The sequence below is a fragment of the Muntiacus reevesi genome, chromosome 5 (assembly GCF_963930625.1).
Source record: "Muntiacus reevesi chromosome 5, mMunRee1.1, whole genome shotgun sequence".
Lineage (NCBI taxonomy): Eukaryota > Metazoa > Chordata > Mammalia > Artiodactyla > Cervidae > Muntiacus > Muntiacus reevesi.
In genome coordinates this window covers 66,219,183-66,242,930 of record NC_089253.1, presented here as the reverse complement: position 1 = coordinate 66,242,930, position 23,748 = coordinate 66,219,183, and the positions used below count along the sequence as shown (strand labels likewise).

The 23,748-nt window shown below is 42.2% G+C and overlaps 1 protein-coding gene across 1 annotated transcript in view; it reads left to right on the top strand.

Annotated features, from left to right (window-relative positions):
• USH2A (usherin) overlaps window positions 1-23,748 on the top strand; it is a 905,205-nt gene that overhangs the window by 802,126 nt on the left and 79,331 nt on the right. The window contains exons 61-63 of the mRNA XM_065936753.1: window positions 4,218-4,445; window positions 9,767-11,283; window positions 14,395-14,716. Of these exons, the coding sequence (XP_065792825.1) occupies window positions 4,218-4,445; window positions 9,767-11,283; window positions 14,395-14,716 (2,067 nt within the window). The remainder of the gene's footprint in view (window positions 1-4,217; window positions 4,446-9,766; window positions 11,284-14,394; window positions 14,717-23,748) is intronic.

Sequence of the window (23,748 nt, the reverse complement as noted above, 5' to 3'; positions counted from 1 at the left end):
CCACCTGCCAACACAGGGAGGGTAAAAGACACAGGTTTGATCCCTGGGTCAGGAAGATCCCCTAGAGAAGGGCATGGCAACCCACTCCAGTATTCTTGCCTGGAAAAATCTCACAGACAGAAGAGCCTGGCAGGCTATAGTCTATAGGTTTGCAAAGAGTTATACACGACTGAAGTGACTTAGACTTAGCAAGAAAATTAACCCTTTCCAGAATATAATAAGCACACATTAAACTTGATAAGCACAGCAGTGCCCAGACATCACTGCTCTGGTTCATTGCCAGGAGCAGAATTAAAAAAGTCTTTAGGGCCGAGGAAAATGGGTTCAGTGAAAACCCACCTTAAAGACCAGAGGGAAGGCTCTGGAAACTGCTGGATCATCAGATCAATAGACTCAAAGATGACTAAGTTAGGTTGCTTTATGCAGTTTAAACATTTGTGCAGGGAGTCTCCCCATGCAGCCTTTTATTGACAGCTACAGATCAATGGTAATTTTTGATCATTTTCAACCTACATAAACCTATTGACCCCATGGCCACCTTTGGGGCACTTCAAGTCATCAAAAATAATCAGAGGAGATGGTGTAAAATTGTCAGACTGGCAAAGACTCCAAGTAGTTTCATGTGCCCCAGGAGCAGAGTTGAGAGGTTAAAATGTAGTTCAAATTGCCCGCAGAACCTCAACCGGCAGAGTGTTCCAGAGAGTCTTGTCTTACGTCTCATAAAAGGACTCACTGATTTGTAACCAGATGCTGTCATTGTTGTTTAGTCACTCAGTCCTCAGTCGTATCTGCCTACTCTGTGACCCCATGGACTGTAGCCCACCAGGCTCCTCTGTCCACGGGATTTCCCAGGCAAGAATACTGGAGTGGGTTGCCATTTCCTTTTCCAGGGGATTTTTCTGACCCAGGGACCGAACCCGCCTCTCCTGCAGTGGCAGGCAGATTCTTTACTGCTGAGCCATTAGGGAAACTCATCCAGATGCTAACTCTCATGCATATCAGATTAAGAACAAAAAGCGTAAATCTCATGGGAAGTATTAGGTTGCAGAGAACAGATTATTTCTGTTTTCCTTTATTGAATCATTCTTTTCATCTGCTGCTTAACGGAAGTGGTTAATACACTTCTAGATTTTTTTAAAAATAGGTACATTGTGTGGATGTAAACATGGATGGGGCAAAGACAAAAGGGAAGCAGGTATAAGTTGGTAGCCCAGAAGTCAGGAGTAACAAAAGCATGTATATCTAAAAAAAATCAGGAAGACTGGAAAGGGAAATAAAATGACAACAACGGAGAGAAAAAAAGAAGAACCTTGAATTAAGATCATCGCCAGAGGGAAGGAGGAAAGGAACAGCAGAGAAGTAGAAGTAAGGAAGATGGTTTTTAATAAGGACTTTTCCCAATCCGGGAAATGAATAGACTGCTTCATCCCCAAAGGAAGGAAAGGAACCCCAAGCATGTAAGATCCGCAGCGCTCAAGCAAATATTCTGAATTTAAGGAAAATCACAAGTAACTAAACAGGCAAGACACAACTCAATCTCCAGAGATTTTATAGTGCCCAGATTTTATAGTATGATTCTAAACTACGGAACTCTGAGGTTAGAAATCCATTCAGGGAAGAATGATATAAATGATTTCCCGAAACGTCTGTTGGTGTTGAGGTTTGGTTATTACCACAGGATAAATTTATAAGGATTGTCCTGCCATTTTTAAGGTTTCCTTATTTTTTACATAAACTTCACTAAGTACTGACAAAAAGTGTGACTGCCACTGAGGTTTATTTAAAGCATGTGTGTGTGTGTTGTAACTTTGTGAAAATAACAACATCATATGGGAATTTGTCATCAGTATAAATTTATGATATAAAAATTCTTCGTGTTCCCTTTAAGTTTATGATACATGATTATTTCTATTTTTTAAGAAGATATATAGACCAAATTAAGCAAAACAGTGTCTGTAATCACCTTTTGTAGGAGTCTACATCTAAACATTTCTGTGTCAGGCATGCATGAGCTTCAGTTCAAGACCTGCAGGTCATATTTCCACATTAGATGGTGGAGGTTTTGAGGCCAGAGCATTTTCAGTACTTCTGCTTTTAAGGATCTGGCTACAAATGTTTATTAAAAGAATCTATAATGAAATCAGTTTTGTTATTTTTTAAATGGTTGCCTGGAGTGTGTTGGATGACTGAACGTTGGTTGTTAATCATTGAGCACTCTTGGTACCAAAAGTGTTTGATAGTATTGCCATCTAGGGGCTGAACGGAATTCTCAGCTCTGAAATAAACTGTAATTGAGCAGGTGCTGCTATTGACAATATACATATGTTTTTGCTTTATAGCCCACATGCTTTTCATGTTTCTTATGACAAAAGGATCTCTAAATGTCCCCCAGCAGCCTACCTTTTTTTTATATATAATCTGTTAGAGGTGATTACTATTTGCTTTGGAGCTGATGCTTTTTTGGCATCTATTACCGAATATTCTGAACAAAGAATTGTTCTTTTTTGCATTATTAATCTTGCCCATGTTTGCCCTATTTCCACAGAAAAGGAATCATTTATCAGAAAAGAATGTTTGTAATCGGGACTTGTAGCATCTTCAGCTTTAATATTCATTATGGTCATTCTAGTTCTGTGCTATATTTATCTAAAAGGCCAATCCAATGTTGTTGGAGAAATAAGTTTTAAATATTTATGATCTAACTTTTAATATTTTAAAAAAGAGAAATTAGTATTTCTGTAAAATTTGTTTCAGAGTCTGGTCGCTTAACAAATGTTTAAATATTAAAAGATTTCAAGAGGTTAGCGTGTAATATCATAATAGGACCTTATTGAAACAGGAAAATTGACTTTACAAGTTTTTGATAAGTAAAGGAAATTATATTTCCTCTGCTTGTGTTTAACACATAATAAACATTAACTCATGCAAACTTACAAAACTTATCACCAAGGATGTGGGGAAATGGTGTCAAAAATTATTTCCACAGTGTTTTGGTTTTGTCTGACCAGGTTTTTTTTGAAAAGTGGTTCAGTTGGATTTGTTTCAGAATTATTCTAAATTTTGTTCAAAATGTTATTTGATGCCCTCAAAAAGAATTTCCATACACATGACTTTGGTTCTCTCTGGTACCTACTCTCAGAAATAACTTTCTCTTCTTCATCTCACGTTCCTCCTCCTGTGCCCACCAAGAAGAGACAATTGGAGACTATCTGTCACATTTAAACATCAAATAAACCAAAGCTGAGCTCAGGCACCATTAAATGTAAATATCCTACTAAACCAGTAAAAAGTTCCTTGTGATTGTCCACGCCCAATAGGTACACAACAGAGTCTGTGTGTGTGTTTACCTATACACACATTACTGGTCATTTGCAGACATAATTTCTCTTTGTAAACAGGTATTTCCATCCAGCCCAGTTGTAAGGAAAGAGCACCTTAGGATTCTTGGCAGTTTAATTATGCAAAATATAGTAAATGCTGGTCTCCAAGCAGAGGATAACTCATTGTGCTATCCTTCTTTTTTTAATGTTAAATTAACAAAGACCAAACACTCCAAACCTAGCTAACAGTTATTTTTGGTAAATTTAATAGTTTTAGTTAGCACGTTTTTAACAAATGAGAGTTTCACAGTTATTAATAGTAGACTGCTCTCAGGATGTTTGTGCATTTATAGTTCAGTTGGTGGTTGTTTTCTTGTGTTTATTTTATTGCCTTTGTAAAATGTATATGCACACCAAGAGAATGAAAGAGGATACTGGAGAGATGGGGAGAGTTTTCTATATTAAAAAAAAATAATTTGGGGGTTTAAAGAGAGAGAATTAGGGCTGCTCGCGTTCAATTTCTAGACTCTTAAGATTATCCCATTCCCTGCCATGCGACTTGGTAGCACTGATTTCATCATAAGCTGGATGAGACACTGACCTGAAACATCTTAGATTTTTGTATTGTTGTAATTATATATAACATCCCTTGGGTTGCAAGCTCTGGAAAAGCAAAGATCCTATCTGATCCGAGGTGTGTGTGTACGAAATCACACAACATTAGGTAATACATTTAGCGTGTGAAGAACAAGGAAACGCCATATTGTTTTCTTAATAATTCAAAGCTCTGCTGTGCTATTTGTGCCGCCAGTGGTGAGATACCTTGTCCAGAGAATGACCTTCCAGCCACGGGTAGCAGTTTACCAAAAGGAAACTAACCTGTTCATTTTCTTCCAGGGAACCAGCTATCAAGCCCACCTGTTTGGTTTGGAACCCTTCACCACATATCACGTTGGTGTTGTGGCCACAAACCAGGCAGGAGAAGTTTCAAGCCCCTGGACTCCGGTTCAGACCCTCGAATCTTCCCCCAGTGGGCTGAGCAACTTCACAGTGGAGCAGAAAGAGAATGGGCGGGCGTTGCTGCTGCAGTGGTCGGAGCCTGCGAGAACCAATGGGGTGATTAAGGTAAAGTCTACCCTGGATATGTGGTCGTGTTTGGTGTTCTTCAGATAAATAGATGAGCCCTGACACGCCATCAGGTCACTGCAGGAACACTCCCTTCACGGTCTGGTTAATTCTTCCCGATAGCTCCTCCAGGCGCTTAATCATAGATCAGAGAAAACTAGCTCACACGTGTTATACTTCCTGTGAACCCGAGGCTGGCTAAGTGCTCTCCGTGGATTATCTCATTTAATCCTCACATCAGCCCTACTCGGTAGGTATCATTAAATCTCACCAGGCACATAAAGGCTAAATCATTGTCCAAGGCTCAATAGCATTGCGATGATCGAATTGGGATTTGAAGCTAGGAAGTCACACCAGAAATGAACTCCACATGACTGTGTTCCTACTATGTCCTGAGTGGTCCTGCTCAGCCCTTTGCTCAACCTTTCTCTAATGTGCACTTTGAATGGAGCTCAATCAACAGGAAATAGGAAGCCCCACGTGTTTGCTAAGTCCCCGATGTCCCCATGGGGCCAGGAGGTGAAGTCTTCTTAATATCACATACAGCCCAGGCTTCACCCATCTGTGAGCCCAAATGAGGTTGCATTTCCATTATTACCCATGTTAGAATGCTTTGAAGCATCACGCACATGACAAACAGCCTCATCTCCCTTCTGATTTTCTTCCACAGTGGTAGTGGCACCTCAGCTGTCCACCTATTACTGCCTCAGCCCGTAGTCTTCTCTGGCCCTGGACCACTACTCAGGCCCTCACCAACTGCCTTGTTCAGACTGTGGCTGCAGAATTTCCATCTGCTACACCTCTCATAAACACTCTGCTTCTCCTTGACCACTGTCTCTCAGGGTGGCAAAGACTTCCCCACTAAATCCACAGAGAACAGCTGAGACTCAACTATGCCTTTGAGTAAAGCTTCCCTGAAACCCCTACAAGGAGGATGCTGGCAGGAAATTACCTACAGCAGTGACTTAGAGCCATAACTAGAGCTCACAGCCCAGGTCCGCTCCCATGGGCCACACCCGCGCCGCCTGGTGTTCTGGCTGCTTCTCTGCCCACCTCCAGGCCTCCTGCAAGCAGCAGAAGCAGCTGCTTTCTCCCAGCCCCCAATGTGTGCCACAGCCAGAATTCACCAACTCTGGGACAGGAGGCCGGAGCCTTCGGAACCATGACCTTGAAATCCAAGCCATGGCTCTAAGGTTCCCAGCAGAAAGAAGAGTTTCTCTTCTCACACCCATCAAGGCACCCCTGATTACGAGTATTTGCTTCCTTTCCCAGCATCTGCCTTTTCCTAGAATGATTGACAATAAAAATATCTACTCCTTATACCTGCATTTGCATTTTGCCAAATATTTATTGAGCTTCTACTAAGTGCCAGGCAACTATTCAAGAGTGAACAGGACAGGCAAGAGCCCTGATGTTGCAGACCTTACGTGTGTGTGTGTGTGTGTGTGTGTGTGTGTGTCAAACAAAAAGCTAATACACAGATAGACCAGAGATCTTCAGAGAGTGGTGAACAGAACTAGCAAATTAAACAGAATAATGTAATAATTCCTGCTCAGGCTTTAGAATGGATGATCATTTGAACTGAGTTGACATTTGAGCTGAACCTGGAATGATAAGACAGAGGCAGTCATGTGAAGATACGAGAACAAAATGTTTCAGACAAAGTGAACAGTAAATGTAAGACCTGAAGCCAGGGATGAACTTCGTGTCTTCACATCAGGGAAAGAAAGCCAGTCTGGGTGAGGCAATGGCTGGGGGAGGTGGGGAGGGCATAGAAAGATGACACTACAAGAGGTTCAAGGGATCGGTAGGGAGTGGATTGTGCTCGACCTTGTGGTCTGTGATCAGGAGCTTAGAATTTTTTCTGAGTGCAGTGAAAAATTATGGAAGTGTTTAAGCAAAGGAATAGCCCAATCAAATTTATATTTTTTAAAATTGCTCTGGCTCCTAGGTAGAAAGTGGGCTATAAGACCAGTGATGTTTGGAGTCTGTTAAGAATTCAGGGTGGAATTGACTGTGGGTTGAATCCCAGTGGAAGTTGTGCAGGTAGAGAAGTGTGGGTGGGCTGGGAATGCATTCAGAAAGTAGAGATGATGGTATTTGTTAATGTTCTAAATGTGACATGTGAAGAAAAAGGAATACTTCAGAATGACTTACGGATTTTGATCTTGAGTCATTGACCAGGAAGGTAAGGCTAGAAGATGTGCAGGTTTAAGGAGACAAGTAGGCAGGTGGAGGTACAAGTCTAGAACTCTCTCAAGAGTGCTTCATGAAGATATATATATATTTGGAATTCATGAGCAGATGGGTAATGTTGAAACCCGTAGTCCTAGAGCAGATCAGTTATGGAGAGACTATAACTGGAGGTGAAGAGAGCCTGGGATCAAGCCCTGGGGAATACAAAAATTTGGAGGTCAACAAAAATTTGGAGGTCAAGAGAAGGGAGAGGATCTGGCAAGACAAGTGAGGGAGAAGGAAAAATAGGTGAGTGGGATATCCCAAAAGGGAAGAGAAAATGTGCCAAATGGTGTAGAGAGATAAGTAAAAGAGGGCAGAGATGTGACCCTATATTTGGAAACCATGAGGTCATTGTGATCTTGACAAGAAAATCAAGTGGTAAAATGGGAAACCTGATCGGGATGTTTTGAGGAAATAGGATAGCAACTCCTCAAAGAAGTGTGGATGGAAAGAAAAGCAGGGAAATGGAGCACGAGCCAGGGGACTATGGTGTCAAGAAATTTTCTTCAAAAATCAATGAAAGATACTAGAGTACATTTAAACGCTAATGGAAGTAACTCAGTAGAGGGAGATAAACCAGTGATGCAAGAAATAATGAGAGTAATTGTGAGAGTGAAATCTGTATGAAGGAGGAGGGCATGGGATCCAGGGCGCTGGTGGTCTTCAGTGGGGGCAGAAGTACTTTATCCATAACAAAAGGAAGGGAGGCAAATAGTGTGTGTCTAGATTCACGTGCATATGGTGGTGATAATATATAATGTGAGAACATTCCTTTCTGCCTGCCTCTAGTTTCCTCAATCAAATATGTGGTCATGTCAACAACAGGAGGGGTTGGCCATTAGTAGGGCAAGGAGAGACATGAAATAATCACCTTGGAAAATGAGAGAGTAAGCATATGGTTTTATAGTTGGTAATCATCTATTTAAAAGTTATAGTAATAAATTTAAAATGAGACCAGTCAATATGTTGTTGTCGTTGTTGTTTGGTCACTAAGTCATGTCCATTGCTTTGCCACCCCATGAACTGCAGCACACCAGGCTTCCCTGTCATTCACTGTCTCCCAGAGTTTGCTCAGACTTACGTCTATTGAATCGATGATGCCATCCAACCATCTCATCTTCTGTTGCCCCCTTCTCCTCCTGCCCTCAATCTTTCCCAGCATAATGGTATATTCCAGTGAGCTGGCTTTTCACATCAGGTGGTCAAATTGTTGGAGCTTCAGCTTGAGCATCAATCCTTCCAATGAATATTCAGGGCCCCAGTCAATGTATTTGACTGTTTTTGTCCAAACTCAGTTGGAAGCTAAGTTTAAGAGGGAGAACTGAATTTGGCATTAATTAGAAATTTGCTTCAGATGGTGACTGTGGCCATGAAATTAAAAGACACTTGCTCCTTGGAAGAAAAGCTATGACCAACCTAGACAGCATATTAAAAAGCAGAGACATTACTTTCCAACAAAGTTTCGTCTAGTGAAAGCTATGGTTTGTCCAGTGGTCATATATGGTTGTGAGAGTTGGACCATAAAGAAAGCTGAGTGCCAAAGAATTGATACTTTTGAACTGTGGTGCTGGAGAAAACTCATGAGAGTCCCTTGGACTGCAAGCAGATCCAACCAGTCCATCCTAAAGGAAATCAGTCCTGAATATTCATTAGAAGGACTGATGCTGAAGCTGAAACTCCAATACTTTGGCCACCTGATGCAAAGAACTGACTCATTGAAAAGACCCTGATGCTGGAAAAAATTGAAGGAAGGAGGAAAAGGGGGCGACAGAGGATGAGATGGTTGGATGGCATCACAGACCCAACGGACATGAGTCTGAGTAAACTCCGGGAGCTGGTGATGGACAGGAAAGCCTGGCGTGCTGCAGTCCATGGGGTTGCAAAGAGTCAGACGTGACTGAGTGACTGAACTGAACTGACAAATTTGCCAGGTGAATATGGAGTGTGAGGGGATAATCATTGGGGCTTTCAAATTGATTATGTAATCTGAACTCCTGTCAGAAAATACTCTATACCCCTTCCCTCAGGAGTGTGATCTTGTCTTGAGACCCCAACAAGAAAATCACATCAATATACAATAGTCCAACAAAAAGGAGATTTCCAAGTCTAGGTTATTTAATCTTAAATAATGTTCAAGTATATCAACAACCTAGCCTAAGTCAATCTTCTGTAGGAACAATCTGTGGGAAGATCTGCCTCCCAAGGGACTTGGATATGTATCCATCTCATTTTAAGACGCCCCATTATAGGGTCACAACCATGTACAGAAATATCTCCTATATTTCAGGTGTACTGAAGCGTGAAAGGGTGGGAAACCATCATTCAAGAACATCTGCATCAAGTTAGGTTGCTTCTCTTCCCCGAATAACAATGAGTATTAGATGTTGGAAACGTGCTCTACATTTGTGTCATGAGTTTTCAGATGGTTTTCCCCAGAACAAAAGAATATTTTGCTCCAAAGCAGCCACCAATTTTTCCACAACTGGTGAGAGAAAATAGGGTGGTTTTTTCCATTCCTTGTCACCTCGTATCTATGTTTTTATACACATGTATTACATATATGTGTACCCCCGCACATACATGTGTGCCTATACACAGACACATTGATAACATTTTCTGCCCTGGCACTCTAGTACCAATGATTAAGCATTATAATCCATTTTCCAATAAATCCTGTAGAAGATAGACAATGTGGATATGCCCTATTAGCCTACTTAGGATGAAATCAGAAGCACTTAATATTTATAAAATAGTGAATTGGAATACTAATTCCCACTTCTAAAAATATAAAAATAGGAGGAAACCCCATGAGCACTCTTTTAAGTCAAAGAATCAGGTTTAGTAACTCTTAGCTTTTAGATATATGCTTACACAACACATAAAAAGTCAGACATGACTGAACTAACTCTTTACATGACACCCAACTTAAAAAGAAAAATGGAGAGCAAAGATCCCATTCCCCAAATTAATATCAGAATGCTTCTGGGTTAGGGTCATCCAGATGAGGAATAGGAGAAAGAAGTTAAAAGTAACAAAATAGTGATGCCAAGAACCTGTATGCTTTGTGTTCCATCTTCCTGCAGAAATACAATGTCTTCAGTGAGGAGGTCCTGGAATACACTGGCCTGAATCGTCAGTTTCTCTTCCGACGCTTGGACCCCTTCACACTCTACACCCTGACCCTGGAGGCCTGCACCAGGGCGGGCTGTGCACACTCGGCGCCCCAGCCTCTCTGGACAGAGGAAGCCGCCCCCCAGTCTCAGCCAGCTCCCACCATCCAGTCGGTGGGCTCCACCAGCGTGGAGCTGAGCTGGTCGGAGCCCATTAAACCCAATGGAAAGATAATTCGCTATGAAGTGATTCGCAGATGCTTCGAGGGAAAAGCTTGGGGGAATCAGACAATCCAGGCTGATGAGAAAATTGTTTTCATAGAATCTAATACTGAGAGGAATACATTTATATATAATGACACAGGTCTGCAGCCATGGATGCAGTGTGAATACAAAGTCCGCACTTGGAACTCAGCCGGCCACACCTGCAGCTCTTGGAGCGGGGTGAGGACCAGGCAGGCACCTCCGGACGGCCTCTGTCCACCCGAGGTAGCCCAGGTATCCGTGAATCCCCCCAAAGTGCTAATTGCCTGGGTCCCTCCAGAACAGCCTAATGGCATCATTCAGTCCTACAGGCTGCAGAGGAACGGAGTGCTTTATCCTTTCAGCTTCGATGCTGTGACTTTCAATTACACCGATGAGAAGCTGCTGCCTTTCTCCACGTACAGCTATGGGGTCACAGCCTGCACCAGTGGGGGCTGCTCTGCCAGCATGACCACCAGCATCACAACCCTTGAGGCTGCCCCTGCAGGGGTCCACCCTCCAGCTCTGAGGACCATCAGCGCCACTCAGATAAACGTATCTTGGTCCCCGCCATCGATTCGGAATGGAGAGATCACTCAGTATTTCCTCAGAGCAGATGGTAAGGAGTATCTCGCTGGACAGAACCTGACTTTGGTGGTTTCCCACCTGCAGCCTTACACGCAGTATAATTTCTCCCTGGTGGCGTGTACCAATGGAGGCTGCACAGCGAGCGTGCCACAATCTGCCTGGACAATGGAGGCCCCGCCACGGGACATGGACCCTCCAAAACTGCAAGTTACAGGCTCAGAATCCATAGAAATCACCTGGAAACTGCCCAGAATCCCAAATGGCCGGATCAGAAGCTATGAGCTGAGGAGGGATGGAACAATTGTGTACACTGGCCTGGAAACGCGCTATCATGACTTTACTCTCACCCCAGGTGTGGAGTACGGCTATACGGTGATGGCCAACAACAGCCAAGGGGGTGTTTTGAGTCCACTTGTCAAAGATCGAACCAGCCCCTCAGCACCTTCAGGGATGGGACCTCCAAGATTGCTGGCCAAGGGCCCTCAGGAGATCTTAGTGACCTGGGACCCTCCAGTAAGGACAAATGGTCATATTGTCAACTATACCCTCTTCATCCGTGAGCTGTTTGAAAGAGAAACAAAAGTCATACACATAAACACAACTGGTAATTCCTTTGGTCCACAGTCGTTCATGATAAACCAGTTGAAACCATTTCACAGGTAAGTAACTGACTCTGGGTTTACTAAGAACAAGCCACTGTCTCTATTACATGAACCGTTGGTCAGTTCCAATGAAGACCAAGAGCCAAATGTAGGATGTCCCCCAACCCCTCATCCATTTAACCATCTGAGTAAACTAACCACATCCTTATCTAGCCCAAAGCTGCTTACATAACTTCTGGAGAGCAAAAATCTTGCAGGTGACATTTTGAGAGTCAGCTGTTAAAAATGTCTGCAATTCATCACAATGTCTGGAACCAAGTAGTGGAGAGATGCCATCACTTCCCTGAGTCTGGTCCCCCCAGAAACATGCCAGCCCCTGGGCAGTGCTAAGAACACCAGTGGGGTTATCTGACCTAGGCTCTGAGGAAAAGGAGGTATTATTTTAAGCAATAAAACAAGTAGCAGGCAATGAGAGCTGTTGCCAGCCAGGGTTGGACTGGTCCAAAATTTGTTCTGGAGAGAGCACTTCTTACTGAATCCAACACATCTTCCAGGAATGGTGAGGCTCCTCTGACTATTTCTGTAGCTCCTTAGGATCCCCTCAGCTCTGATACCGTAGTTTCTTGGGACAGTGCCACTTTGCCAGCTCATGGTTTGTCAGTGGTCCCCTCTGAGCTCTCTGATGAGCATGGCTGTGTGTGTCTTTCCACACAAAGGAATCTGACCACCGGTGCTCTTCCCATAGCTTAAAGAATTGCTTGACTTTTTTCCCCATCATATTTTAGGTAACGTGAATCCCCAGCAAGAAGAGTAATAAAAAACATTTTATGCTTAAAATTTAGTAAAATGAACAGAACCACTTAAAAAAAATTAAAGGCTAAAAAAAGTGTTGATTTCCAACCACCATTCGTAAAATTCAGCTATTATTGTAATCTACTGATATGCAGATTAGATCTCTCCTACAATTATCTCTGATATATAGTGCTGTTGAAATGAAACATTTGCAGTCCTGTGCATCTCCTCATGACAATTATTTAGGGTCACATTAAATATTAAACAGTAATTAAAACTTCCACAGGTATCTTCCGTAGCTAATCCACATGCTGTGTGAGCTGGCTTTTATCTTACTCTGATGCAGGGTATAAAAGGGTGCATGCTAGCTGCAGAACTATACATTTTATTCTGGCATCCTCTTTACATGACTGGTACCTGAACATTTTAAAGATCATATCAATTTGCACCCTTTTGAAACTCTTACTGAAAAATATTTCTAAGGGAAAAAAAAAAAAAGTTTCCAGATGTGAGAAGGGTGCTTTTCCCAGCCTGAAAAAAGAAAATCTTATTTTTCTGAGAAACTTAGGCATTTAAGACAATGAGAGATGTCCCTTGACTGTCCACTGTAACTGAAGATGTAAGTGACATAAATGACTTAAAATATCAGTGGAATAGTATTCAGCCATAAACAAAAAAATGTAGTCATTTGCAATAATATGGGTAGACCTGGAGGGTATTACGTTTAGCTGAAATAAGTCACACAGAGGAAGACAAATGTCGTATGTATTCACTTACATGTGGAATCTGAAAAAGCAAATGAACAACTATAACAAACCAGAAACAGAGAACAAACTGTGTTTCCAATGAGGAGTGGGGTAAGGGATGGGCAAGATAGATGAAGGGGGGATTAAGAGGTATAAACTAATAGGTATAAAATAAAGAGGCTAAATGGATATAGTGTACAGTGCAGGGAATGTTGCCAATATTTTATAATAATTTTATATAGAATGTAAACAGTAAAAACATCAAATCATACCCCAAAAATGAAAGCAGAATATCACTTCTATATGATGTTGGGATTTATGTCCTTTGGACTTTTCCCAGCAGATTAGCATTCACTGAATATTGCAAATTAGTGTGTCCTCCTTGGGGTACCCCCAGCTAGTCAGTAGGAAGAAGGATCCTAGGACTGCTCTAAGAAGCAGAAAGAATCTGACCCAGCATTTTTTAATCCCCACAAATAATCCAGAAAGCAAATATTCCATATGTGAGAAATCAACACTGATTCTCAGAATCACTTAGAAGTCTGATGTGCTGTTCACAGCTGTGATTTGTTCACCAGTAAACTGGCAGCCCGTCATGGTGGAGATGGACATGAGAGGAGGGGAAGGGAGGGGGAGCAGAAAAGGGAAGCAAGAGATTCCCCAAAGAAAGAAAACTGTAATTAAGAAAGGGGGAGGGGAACAGAAAGAGCAAGAAAGTGAACAAAAGGTGGGGATTGTCTGGAGGAGGTAAAGCAGAAAATAGAAGAGGGAATGGCCAGAAGCTAAAATAAATAAAGGGAGATAGGAAGGCGGCTGGGGCTTGAGGGGAAATTAGGGGTGTCATAAAATCCGCTGGGCACGGAAAAGAGGGGAAAGCACTTATTTGCAACCGCAGGCACTTAACACTAACTGAAAGCCCCTTTTGTTGAAAGGGAAAAGTCCCTGATATGTAAATAGACCTTTCCTAGTGGCAGGAGACCAGCTCTGAGGCAAAACATAATTGATTGGTTGAGTTTAACTAGATGGTGATAAGGTGTCTCCGTGATTGATAATCTGGTGTGGAGCTGGGTTAACTTTGGCCCCAAAAGGTCTGTGTGTGGTGTAAGGGAGCCTGTTCTAAGATGTTGGGTATCAGGTGAGGGGATTTATTACCACGGAGACCTTTACTCCAGGACGTTCTTTCCTGACCTGGAATTGTTCCTGGGGAATCATTTAGCTCCAACTGCAAAGCGAGGAGGAGCCCAGGGTTGCTGAAAATGCATTCAAATTCCCCAGATCTGTGTTCTTCCTCACTGTGGTAAGTAATTCTACAGAGTACCAGAATTTTCCTGAAAAGTATCTTGAAAGTGTATTGATTCTGTGCGTTCCTGTTTAGGGAAGAATTGTGCCCACCCTTTCCAGACAGGTGAAGATCTTTGCTTTAGTTTGGAAAGCCAAGAGGCTTGAAAATGCTCTAAAATTTCCGTGGAAACATGACTTTGTTGACTTTGAAAAGGGCTCATTATAGATAAGGATAAATATAAAGGTATCCATCTTTTTTTTTTTTTCCAGAAAACACTTGGTCTGTTAAAGATTCTTCCCATGAATAGATTTTGCCAATAATGGGTCATTTCTGCCTTGTGTCCTGAAGGTATGAGGTTCGAATCCAAGCCTGCAGCAGGCTGGGCTGTGTGTCAAGTGACTGGACGTCCATAGAGACCCTGGAGGTTGCACCGCGGCAGCAACCCCCTCCCCATCTAGAGGTGCAGATGGCTCCAGGGGGGTTCCAGCCCACCGTTTCCCTTCTGTGGACAGGACCCCTCCAACCAAATGGAAAAGTTTTATATTATGAATTGTACAGAAGACAAATAGCAACTCAGCCTGAGAAGTCAAAACCAGTGCTAGCCTATAATGGAAGCTCAAGCTCCTTTATGGATGTCGAACTACTGCCTTTTACAGAGTATGAATACCAGGTAAGAAGCGGGTGTTATCAACTCACTCTCAGATGATGGGCACACATCAGTGCCTACTTGAAGAACTGCTTGCCATCTAAAAAGCCACTTAAAGAAACATGGGGCTTAAGGAGTTTAATAATATTCTTTTTTTAAAAAAAAAAAACTTAAGCAGTAAATGAAGGAGGAAAAGGCATATTCATTTGCCTTCTTCGTTTTCTTGATTCTTGATCCATGTGATACATGCTTGTTATTCCCAGGTAGATTTCAGGTGAAGGATTAGCATTTCTTATTAATGAGGTGGTTTCTATCATTAAGCTTCCTTCTGTCAGTGTTGCCTTGGCTGCAAATACTCCTTGTGAAAAGATCACTTTGAAGATAACTCATGCATTGTAAAGAGAGAGAATAAAATCTAATGAGCAAGTGCCTCCAGCCCCTGTGCTGAGAAAAGTCTAGAGGAAACAACTCATCTGTGCATGAGGATGAAATAAGTTTTGTAGGAGCACAGCCTAAAAAAAAAGAGGACTTTGCATACCCCTCAAGAGCCAGGAATTAAGAATACTCTGAAGGTATTTTGAAATCAATAGAAGACTTCCCTTAGGTTTGTTTTGTTTGCCGTCAGAGTGCATTTGCAGTTTTCTTGTAACAGGCAGCCCCAGTTCCTGTGTGGGAGTGACTCCCCACCCCTGCTCAGGCTTCAGGCTTGCTGGGAGTGTCAATCAACATGTCAGGCTGTCATGTAGCCAAGTGGTGGGCACCTGAGTCATATTCAGCCCCTCAGACTTGCCTGGGGCTTGATCTTCAGCAAAGTGACTCAGAATTTTAAAAGGTGGAACTAAGTCAAGGTAAAATAGCTCTAATTTCAATCCAAAAGCTTTTCTTATCCTTGCCATTTCCAAGCCTGGTTCTTCAACTGTTCTTTTAATTACACATCCCTTGGTATCTGAGGGTGGGGTTGGTTCCAGGAACCCTACAGACACCAAAATCTGTATAAATTGGCATAGTATTTGCATATAACCTACACACAGCCTCCTCTATAGTTTAATTCATCTCTAGATTATTTATAATACCTAATACAATGAAAGTGCCATGTAAATAAGTGTAAATACAATGTAAACACTATGTCAATAGTTGCAGGCCTCTGGCAAATTCAAGATTTATTTTATGGAATTTTTTTCAAAAAATTTTTTATTGAATCCAGGGATAAAGAAGTCATGAATAAGGAGAGCTGACTGTGCTCCCAGTAAGTTCCCTTTTGCTTAAGTCAGAATCAGCTTCTCTTGCTTACAGTTTCAAAGGAAGCTTGCTGAATGACGCAAGCATTATGTGCCAGGCAGAAGACCAAGTACAATTTTCTAAAAGAGGAAACTGAGCCTCTTAGGAAACTAAGCCAAGAGCTTACCATAACCAGAAATAATAAAACCACAAAGTCATCAGGAATATGGTGAGCAAATCCATGGGGACAATGACCAGGGGTAACATTTTAAGTGTGAAAGGAATGTGTTTTAGGCCAGTAATGTATGAGACAAATTTCCCAGTGAAGTTAGTAAGAATTGAGGTTATAAATTCATTTTTGAATAGTTTGGAGAAGTACACATATAAATCCATAGCCCCTTGTTTGTAACCCCAAATCTAAAAATCTTTTAAAAACAAGTTTTTATCTAGGTTTGGCACAACTCAGTTAGCAGCAAAACCCATTCTAAACAAACCTGAAGCTATTTGTAGCATTTATCTATCCAACTTAAAGTGAATATTTATATATTTTACCTCAGAAATACTGTGTTTTATTACAAGAGCATTCTGGGGCCATTACAAAATATACAGTGTGTGCATGTTATTAACTCCAAAACTTACAAAACAGTTATTTAAAAACAGTTCCCAAGGGTTTACGGTAAGGATTGTGGCTTATGTCATGAAGGAACAAAATACCCACTGAAGCCACAGTTGGAAACAGAATTTGGTTAGAAACAGCTAGAACCTATGTAGCTATCCTATTGTGCTTTATCATTATCTTTACAGAAAAGTGTCAAGTTATCAAAGATTCTTCTGTCAATTATCTAGTCTGCTTTATGAATAAAACTGCACCTTTGTAAGAGAACTGGATGGAATCAGCATGAGATATTGATATTTGGCCTCTATTTAGACAAAGCTAAGTGATCCGTGGATACTAAAAGTGAACCAGTGATTATAGCTTCTTTGGCATCAAGTGTCATTGAGTTGAATAATTGGCTGCATCATCTGTAAAGTCTCATCTAAATTTTCTAAGGAATGGCAAAGCCCAAGCCTGTGCCTTGACTCTGTCAGTTTTCTCTCTGTTGGAGGATGGAGGGAATGAAGTGTACTCACTGAACTGAGATGGTATCTTGAAACCAAGAAATGAAACAAGCTTCTCCATAGAATCAGTGGATCAATTTATTATACTTACAGGCTCAGCTGGTAAAGAATGTGCCTGCAATGCGGGAGACCTGGGTTCGATCCCCAGGTTGGGAAGATCTCCTGGAGAGGGGAAAGGCTACCTACTCCAGCGTTCTGGCCTGGAGAATTCCATGGACTGTATAGTCCATGGGGTCTCAGAGAGTTGGACATGACTGAATAACTTTCACAGGGTGGGAATGGGCAGGTGAAGACCCAGAAGCATTGGCAGCTGCACTCTATAGCATGAAGGGACCAATGGGACAATTTTTTAGTTAACCCAAGGTAGGGGATACGTGCTGAGAAACAGGATGTTCATTCCTAAGTCAGGGTTTATGAATGGATAGCTAGTTTTGTTACCTAGTAGAATATTCATTGGAAGGACTGATGCTGAAGCTGAAACTCCAATACTTTGGCCACCTGATGTGAAGAACTGACTCACTGGAAAAGACCCTGATGCTGGGAAAGATTGAAGGCAGGAGGAGAAGGGGACGACAGAGGATGAGATGGTTGGATGGCATCACAGACTCAATGGACATGAGTTTGAGCAAGTTCTGGGAGTTGGTGATGGACAGGGAAGCCTGGTGTGCTGCAGTCCACGGGGTTGCAAAGAGTCAGACATGACTGAGTAACTGAACTGAACTGAACTAGTTTTGTGGGAACTGAGAATATGTCAGCAAAGGTCTTCATCATTGTTTGGGGAGCACAGAGGCCTTCTGGTCCTAATGATTATTAAACAATATATTAACTACAAGCCCTTGATGACAGAGAAGTGATTCACTGCACAGTGCAGTCCTGGGTCGGGTCAGTGGAAGGACAGGAAAAAAATGTGTGAGCCCAGTATGGTGTCAATGATGCTAACAGCCATGCTCTCACCAGGAGCTAAGAATAACTAGGTACCAAGGGGCCCACATTTCAGAGGAGAGATGAGTTAAGACCTCAGGCTATGCTGTCTATTATGTAACTGTTACTACCAGCCCTGTGTCATGTTCCTCCTCCATATTCACTTCACCCAAATGAAATTATTTAATTTGATTTTCATTTGATTTATAATTTGTATTTACTAGCTAATCCCATGTTATATAGAAAGCAGGGGGGAAAAATCTAGCCTATCAGCCCCAAAACCCAGTTCTTACAAGAAATATTTTGAAAAATATAGATTAAATGCCAAAATAAATGAACTAAAATATTGGATTTATTTAGCCTGTGCAAATGCTGAGTCTTTATAGATCCTGAGTTATCTTACAGAAGTCATTTAGGAAGTAATGTACTAAAAGAATTGATTTCCCTTTAACAAAGAACATTTTGTCTTTGAGATGAATTTGAATTGCTCTCAAACCTATCTAAGGGTTACTTTTCTGCAAGTTGCCTTTTAGAAAGCACCTTTGTTGTCCTAAAATCATCAGTTTACCCACCATGCCAGTGGTTTGACTGACCCTACTACAGAGGACTGTGTTTTGAGATAATCCGTATATTTGTAGGAGGTGAAAACATATAAACTGCCCAGAAATAAAAACCTATTCCATCAGAAGCAGGGTGATGATCTGTGGTTGGGTAGGTGGCCGTCCACCTGGTGTGCCTAGTGGGTATCAGATGGCCCTCCATTATTGTATTCATTCCTGGTTTTGAGTTAAATCTTTGATGGCAGCTTCAAAAATTTAACTATGTGGGAAGACAGTATTCCCTATGTTATCACATGGGGGGGGGAGCTTCTGCTTCTTGCCACTTACAAACTCAATTACATACTCACAAATGTCAGTAGAAAGGAAAGATGCCTTTAATCAACAATGTAGCTGTACACTTCTGATTGAGACTTGAATCCACAGTCTTTTAACTGATGTCGTACCTGGTCTCAGGTTCTTAATGTCTCATTGCAGAAAGAATTCAGTGAGAGACAGAGTGACAGGTAAGAAGTAGATTAATTTAGAGAGAAATACTCTTCAGGGTGTGGGCCATCTCAGAAAGTGAGAGACCTTGAAGTATGATGTGGTTAATTTTTATGTGCTGGGTAATGTCATAGGCTAATGAGTGGGAGGAATATTCTAGCTATTTTGGGAAAGGGGATGGGGATTTCCAGGAATTGGGAATCCCACTTTTTCACATTTGTGGTCTGTCTTGGATCTGTCATGGCATCTGTGGGTATGTCATTTAGCTTGCTCACATGTTACAGTGAGCATTTAATGAGACTGAAGTTCCACTGGAAGTTAAATCTTCTGCCATCTTGGACCTTGCTGGTTCTAGCCAGTTTTTTTCATGTCCTAGCATAGTGTCATCCTTTTAAATGTTGTGCCCTGCCCCCTTCCCTCTTATTTCAAGAATAGCAACAATCTGGGAAGATGGTAGACTTAGCATCCCCAAAAAGCTGTCTCAGGAGATTCTGTTCAGTCATGAAAGCTTTTAATGTCAGATAATCATTGACACAGAGGTTCCGAGTCCTTGTCCCCTGCTATGAGCAGGCTTGTGATCGTCCTCTGGATCTTATCTTGTTCAGTCTGATCACACAGTTTGTTCAGGAGATTACTGAAGGGAAAGCTAAGGGAGACCTGGTCATCTGTTAATTACTTATTCTTTATTTCTATTTCTTTGATCTAAGGAAAGAACCAACAAGTTAGGCCAGGTATTGAGTGATCAAAAGATCTGAAAGATGTGCTTGGGCTGGAGAGGAGTAGAGCATGGGAGTGCTTGCTTTTAAAGTTAGTTACAATATACCTTTCTTAAACAAGAAAAGGGGCTTCCTGCTGAGGCTGGTTTCCTGCAAAGAATTGCTGACAAATCCCCACGTGTCGGAACATCAGTCCATTTCTGTGGGATTAGGGGTGAAGTTCTATCTTCTGTCACTTCATCCTGAAACAGGGCACTGTATTCTCAGAGTGGACTATGTCAACATGGGTCTAGAGCATCTCTTTGCTGACTGTTTTCGTTGCCCCCTTACACATACAGACAGAGCAAGCTACAATTATGATGATACCTACAAAGATACAGAGTAGTAATGTTAATGCCATTCCCTTGAGGCCAGTTCTTGGGGTTGTGCTAGCCACGCATTCAGTACTGGTCAACATGGAGCAGCTTATATCATGGCTGCAGTCAGATCGTCATGCAGTTAGATGTCTTCTTCCCAGGACCGTTGTAAGAATATCTGTAAAACAATTCAGAAATATGCATCAGACTCTGAGTCTATGACTCTATTGTCCTAATCATTAACTATTCGGTTTGGTACTTGGGTGGGAGGAGGCCCTGCAGGGTCCACCTCATATATATTAATTCTTCAACCTGATGACCAATGATAGACCTCTGGGCAAGAGAATAGAACATGGATAAATTCTGATAAACAGGAGGGTCACAAAGTTTCTGGAGAAAGAGGTTCTTATTGAGAGGGGGAGAATCATTTGCTACAGAAGATTTGGGAGGCAAAATGACTCAAGCGACCAATTTGGGAAGTAGCATGTTTGAAGCAGGCAAAAACTGTGACTTTACAAGCATTTCCAAAGTTTTCAGTAATACCTCAAAATTGAATACCCTAAAGGCAGTAGACTCAGGATTTATAGCACGAAAGGACTGCCTAAAGAGTGCATTCAGACTGCAAATACCCAGGGGTGGGGGTAGAGATTCCCAGAAATCTGCATTTTTACCCAGCAGCTTAGATGGTCCACATCCTCCTTTTTTGAGAAATACTGCCCCGGAGGGGACAGGGATGTTGCTATGCTACTTAAGCTCGATTTTCAGGTGCTGATTTCTTAAATCAGTGGTTCTCATCCCTGACTGCACATTAAAATCGCCTGGGGAACTTTAACAACATTCCGGTTGCCAAGGCCCCATCCCCCTGTAGTTCTAATTCTGGGGTGGGTCCAGGCATCAGTGCATTTCAAAGGGTCCCCAGGTGACTCTAATGTACAACCAGGGTTGAGAATCATAGTCCTAAAGCATCGTAAACTGATTGCCTAAGTAAGTGAACCCAGCTCCCCACAAGTGCCTAATTTACATGATAATAATTGATGGCCAGCCTATTTACCTTGGTCTGTCCATGACTTTCCTGAATCAGAGTTCTCTTTATTGTTTTGGTATGAAGCTGGAAAGAGGAACAGAATATATAACCTACTAAAGTTCATGTCTTCAATTAATTAAATAACTTCATTTGCACTTCCTCTTGGATTTTGTTCGGTTATGGTTGTTATTTCATTTTGTTTTGTTTCTCATTTGGGAGGCCTGGATTTTGGTGAGAAGAGTTAACACTGACCATCATTGAAAATGGGAATTTTCTAGTTTGATTCATTTCAACACAGCTTCCAGATTGCTGGATTTCATAAAATGAGTGGAGATCCGAGATATAAATCACAGAAATTTGGAATTTTTTGAAAAAGATTTATTTATGGCTGCACTGGGTCTCTGTTGCTGTATGAGGGCTTTCTCTAGTTGTGGCAAATAGAGGCCTCTCTTCGTTGCCATGTGCAGACTTACTGCAGTGGCTTCTCTTGTTGCGGAGCATGGGTTCTAGGGCCTGCGGGCTCTAGGCTGTTGACTCAGTGGTTGTGGCACTTGGACTTAGTTGCTGTCTGGCATGTGGGATCCTCCCAGACCAGGGATGGAACCCATGTCTTCTCCATCAGCAAACACTCTTAATGACTAGACCACCAGGGAAACTCAGAAATTTGGCATTAAAAAAAAAATATTTCACAAGGATAAATGGGCTGACTTTGCTGAGTGATGCAGTGCAAGTTCTCATCAGAAAATAAACATTTGTGAATTTCCGATACAATTTTGTTTACCAGAACCCAGTTTTCAAACAACTGCAAATGTATGAATCGTACATAAATGAGATGTATCTTTGCTAAATGAAATTCTTCCAGTGCATAGACCTTTTCCTTAAATAGAGATTATAGGCTTGCTATGCTACAAAATACTTACACATCTGGTAGGAATTTTTTTTTTCACAGACAATACACATTTCTATCATCAATGCTTTCAAAATTGGGATGTACAAATATATATGATATAAAGCTCCACCGATTCTATGTGGGGAATTTCTTAATTGTTCAGTAAGCAAATTAAGATAGTAGTCTCTCCACAGGCTTCAGAGAGGGACCTGGGTGTGTGTCTGCTTTTATAAGAAGCTTCAGCTTTGACCTGAGGGGAGAGAGCTGAGGCCAATGAGTGGTTCTCAGTAACTATGCCTTCATATTCATACACCCGCTTAAGGCAACGATGACTCATCATGGATTTACCAGGGCTGTCATGGCTCCCCTTTCATTGACTCCTGCTGTCAGTGACTTAATTAGCTTTCCTGAAACTTCCCCACTTTGACAGATTTTTTTCGATAAGCACCCACACACACACGCAGGGTCTCTGAAGGCTTCTGGGGCCTCGTGACTGGATGACTGAGACACGACAAGTCAGCCTTGGAGGAAACCCCATGTGTGACTCACAGGCGTGTGGGCCTGATCTCTGAGCCGCCCAGAGCTGCAGCCCGCTACTTACTCACAGGCCGACACTGCCCCCAGACAGTTCTGCTGAGGATTTATGCAGGAGAGGCTGAGAGGAATGGCTGTGGGGGAGATGCTCTGGGGGTCCCTGCTGTTCCTACCACAGGCGGCTATGTGACGACTACAGGAGGGGACCGCGGAGGCCTTCTCTGCACCAGCCCCCCATGGAATGTTCCCACAGTGTGGGAGGCAAGCTATCAGAAGAAGGGAGGAGCAGAAAGGATGGCAGGGTTTAGTTCTTTACCCCTATTTCTGGATCCTTGAGCAAATTGACTTCCTTCAGCCTTTCTTCACCTGGAAGTAGCAGCTCTTTCCAGCTCGAGATTCTGGGGCCCTAAGTGGGGGGTCATCTACAAGCACAGGCTTTTAAAAATTCTCATCAGGGACTTCTGTGGCAGTCCAGTGGTTAAGATTCCGTGTTTCCACTGCGGAGGCCACAGGTTCCCTCCCTGGTGGGGAAATAAGATCCTACACGCCTCTCAGTGGGCCCAAACAGACAACAACAACAGCAAAAAAATTAAAAATCCCCATGCAATGTTAGTTTCTCTTGATCGGCCTTGGTCATCTATAATTTGAAAACCTCACAGAATACGTGCTGACCCTAAGTGACTTGATCTTCTAATAATATTTAGGTGTAAATTGTATCAAAGCGCATGAGTGTATAAACAGCAAAGTTCTATTGTACAGCATGGGGAGCTATATTCAGTTCCCCTGCGATAAACCATCATGGGAAAGAATATGAAAAAGAACACATGTGTGTATAAGTGAGTCACTTTGCTGTATAGTGGAAATTAGCACAACAATGGAAATCAATTATAATTCAATTTAAAAATGTTTTAAAGTTAGTAAGGCTGTGAGAGCAGCTCATACACTAATAGTCATGTCATTGTGCTTAGTGCTCAGTCATGTCTGACTCTTTGCGACCCCATGGACTGCAACCCTCCAGGCTCCTCTGTCCATGGGGATTCTCCAGGTAAGAATACTGGAGTGGGTTGCCATGCCCTCCTCCAGGGGATCTTCCCAACCCAGGGATGAAACCCAGTCTCCCACATTGCAGGCAGATTCTTTACTGTCTGAGTCGCCAGGGAAGCCCAAGAATACTGGCATGAGTAGCCTATCCCTTCTCCAGGGGATCTTCCCGACCCAGGAATTGAATTGGGGTCT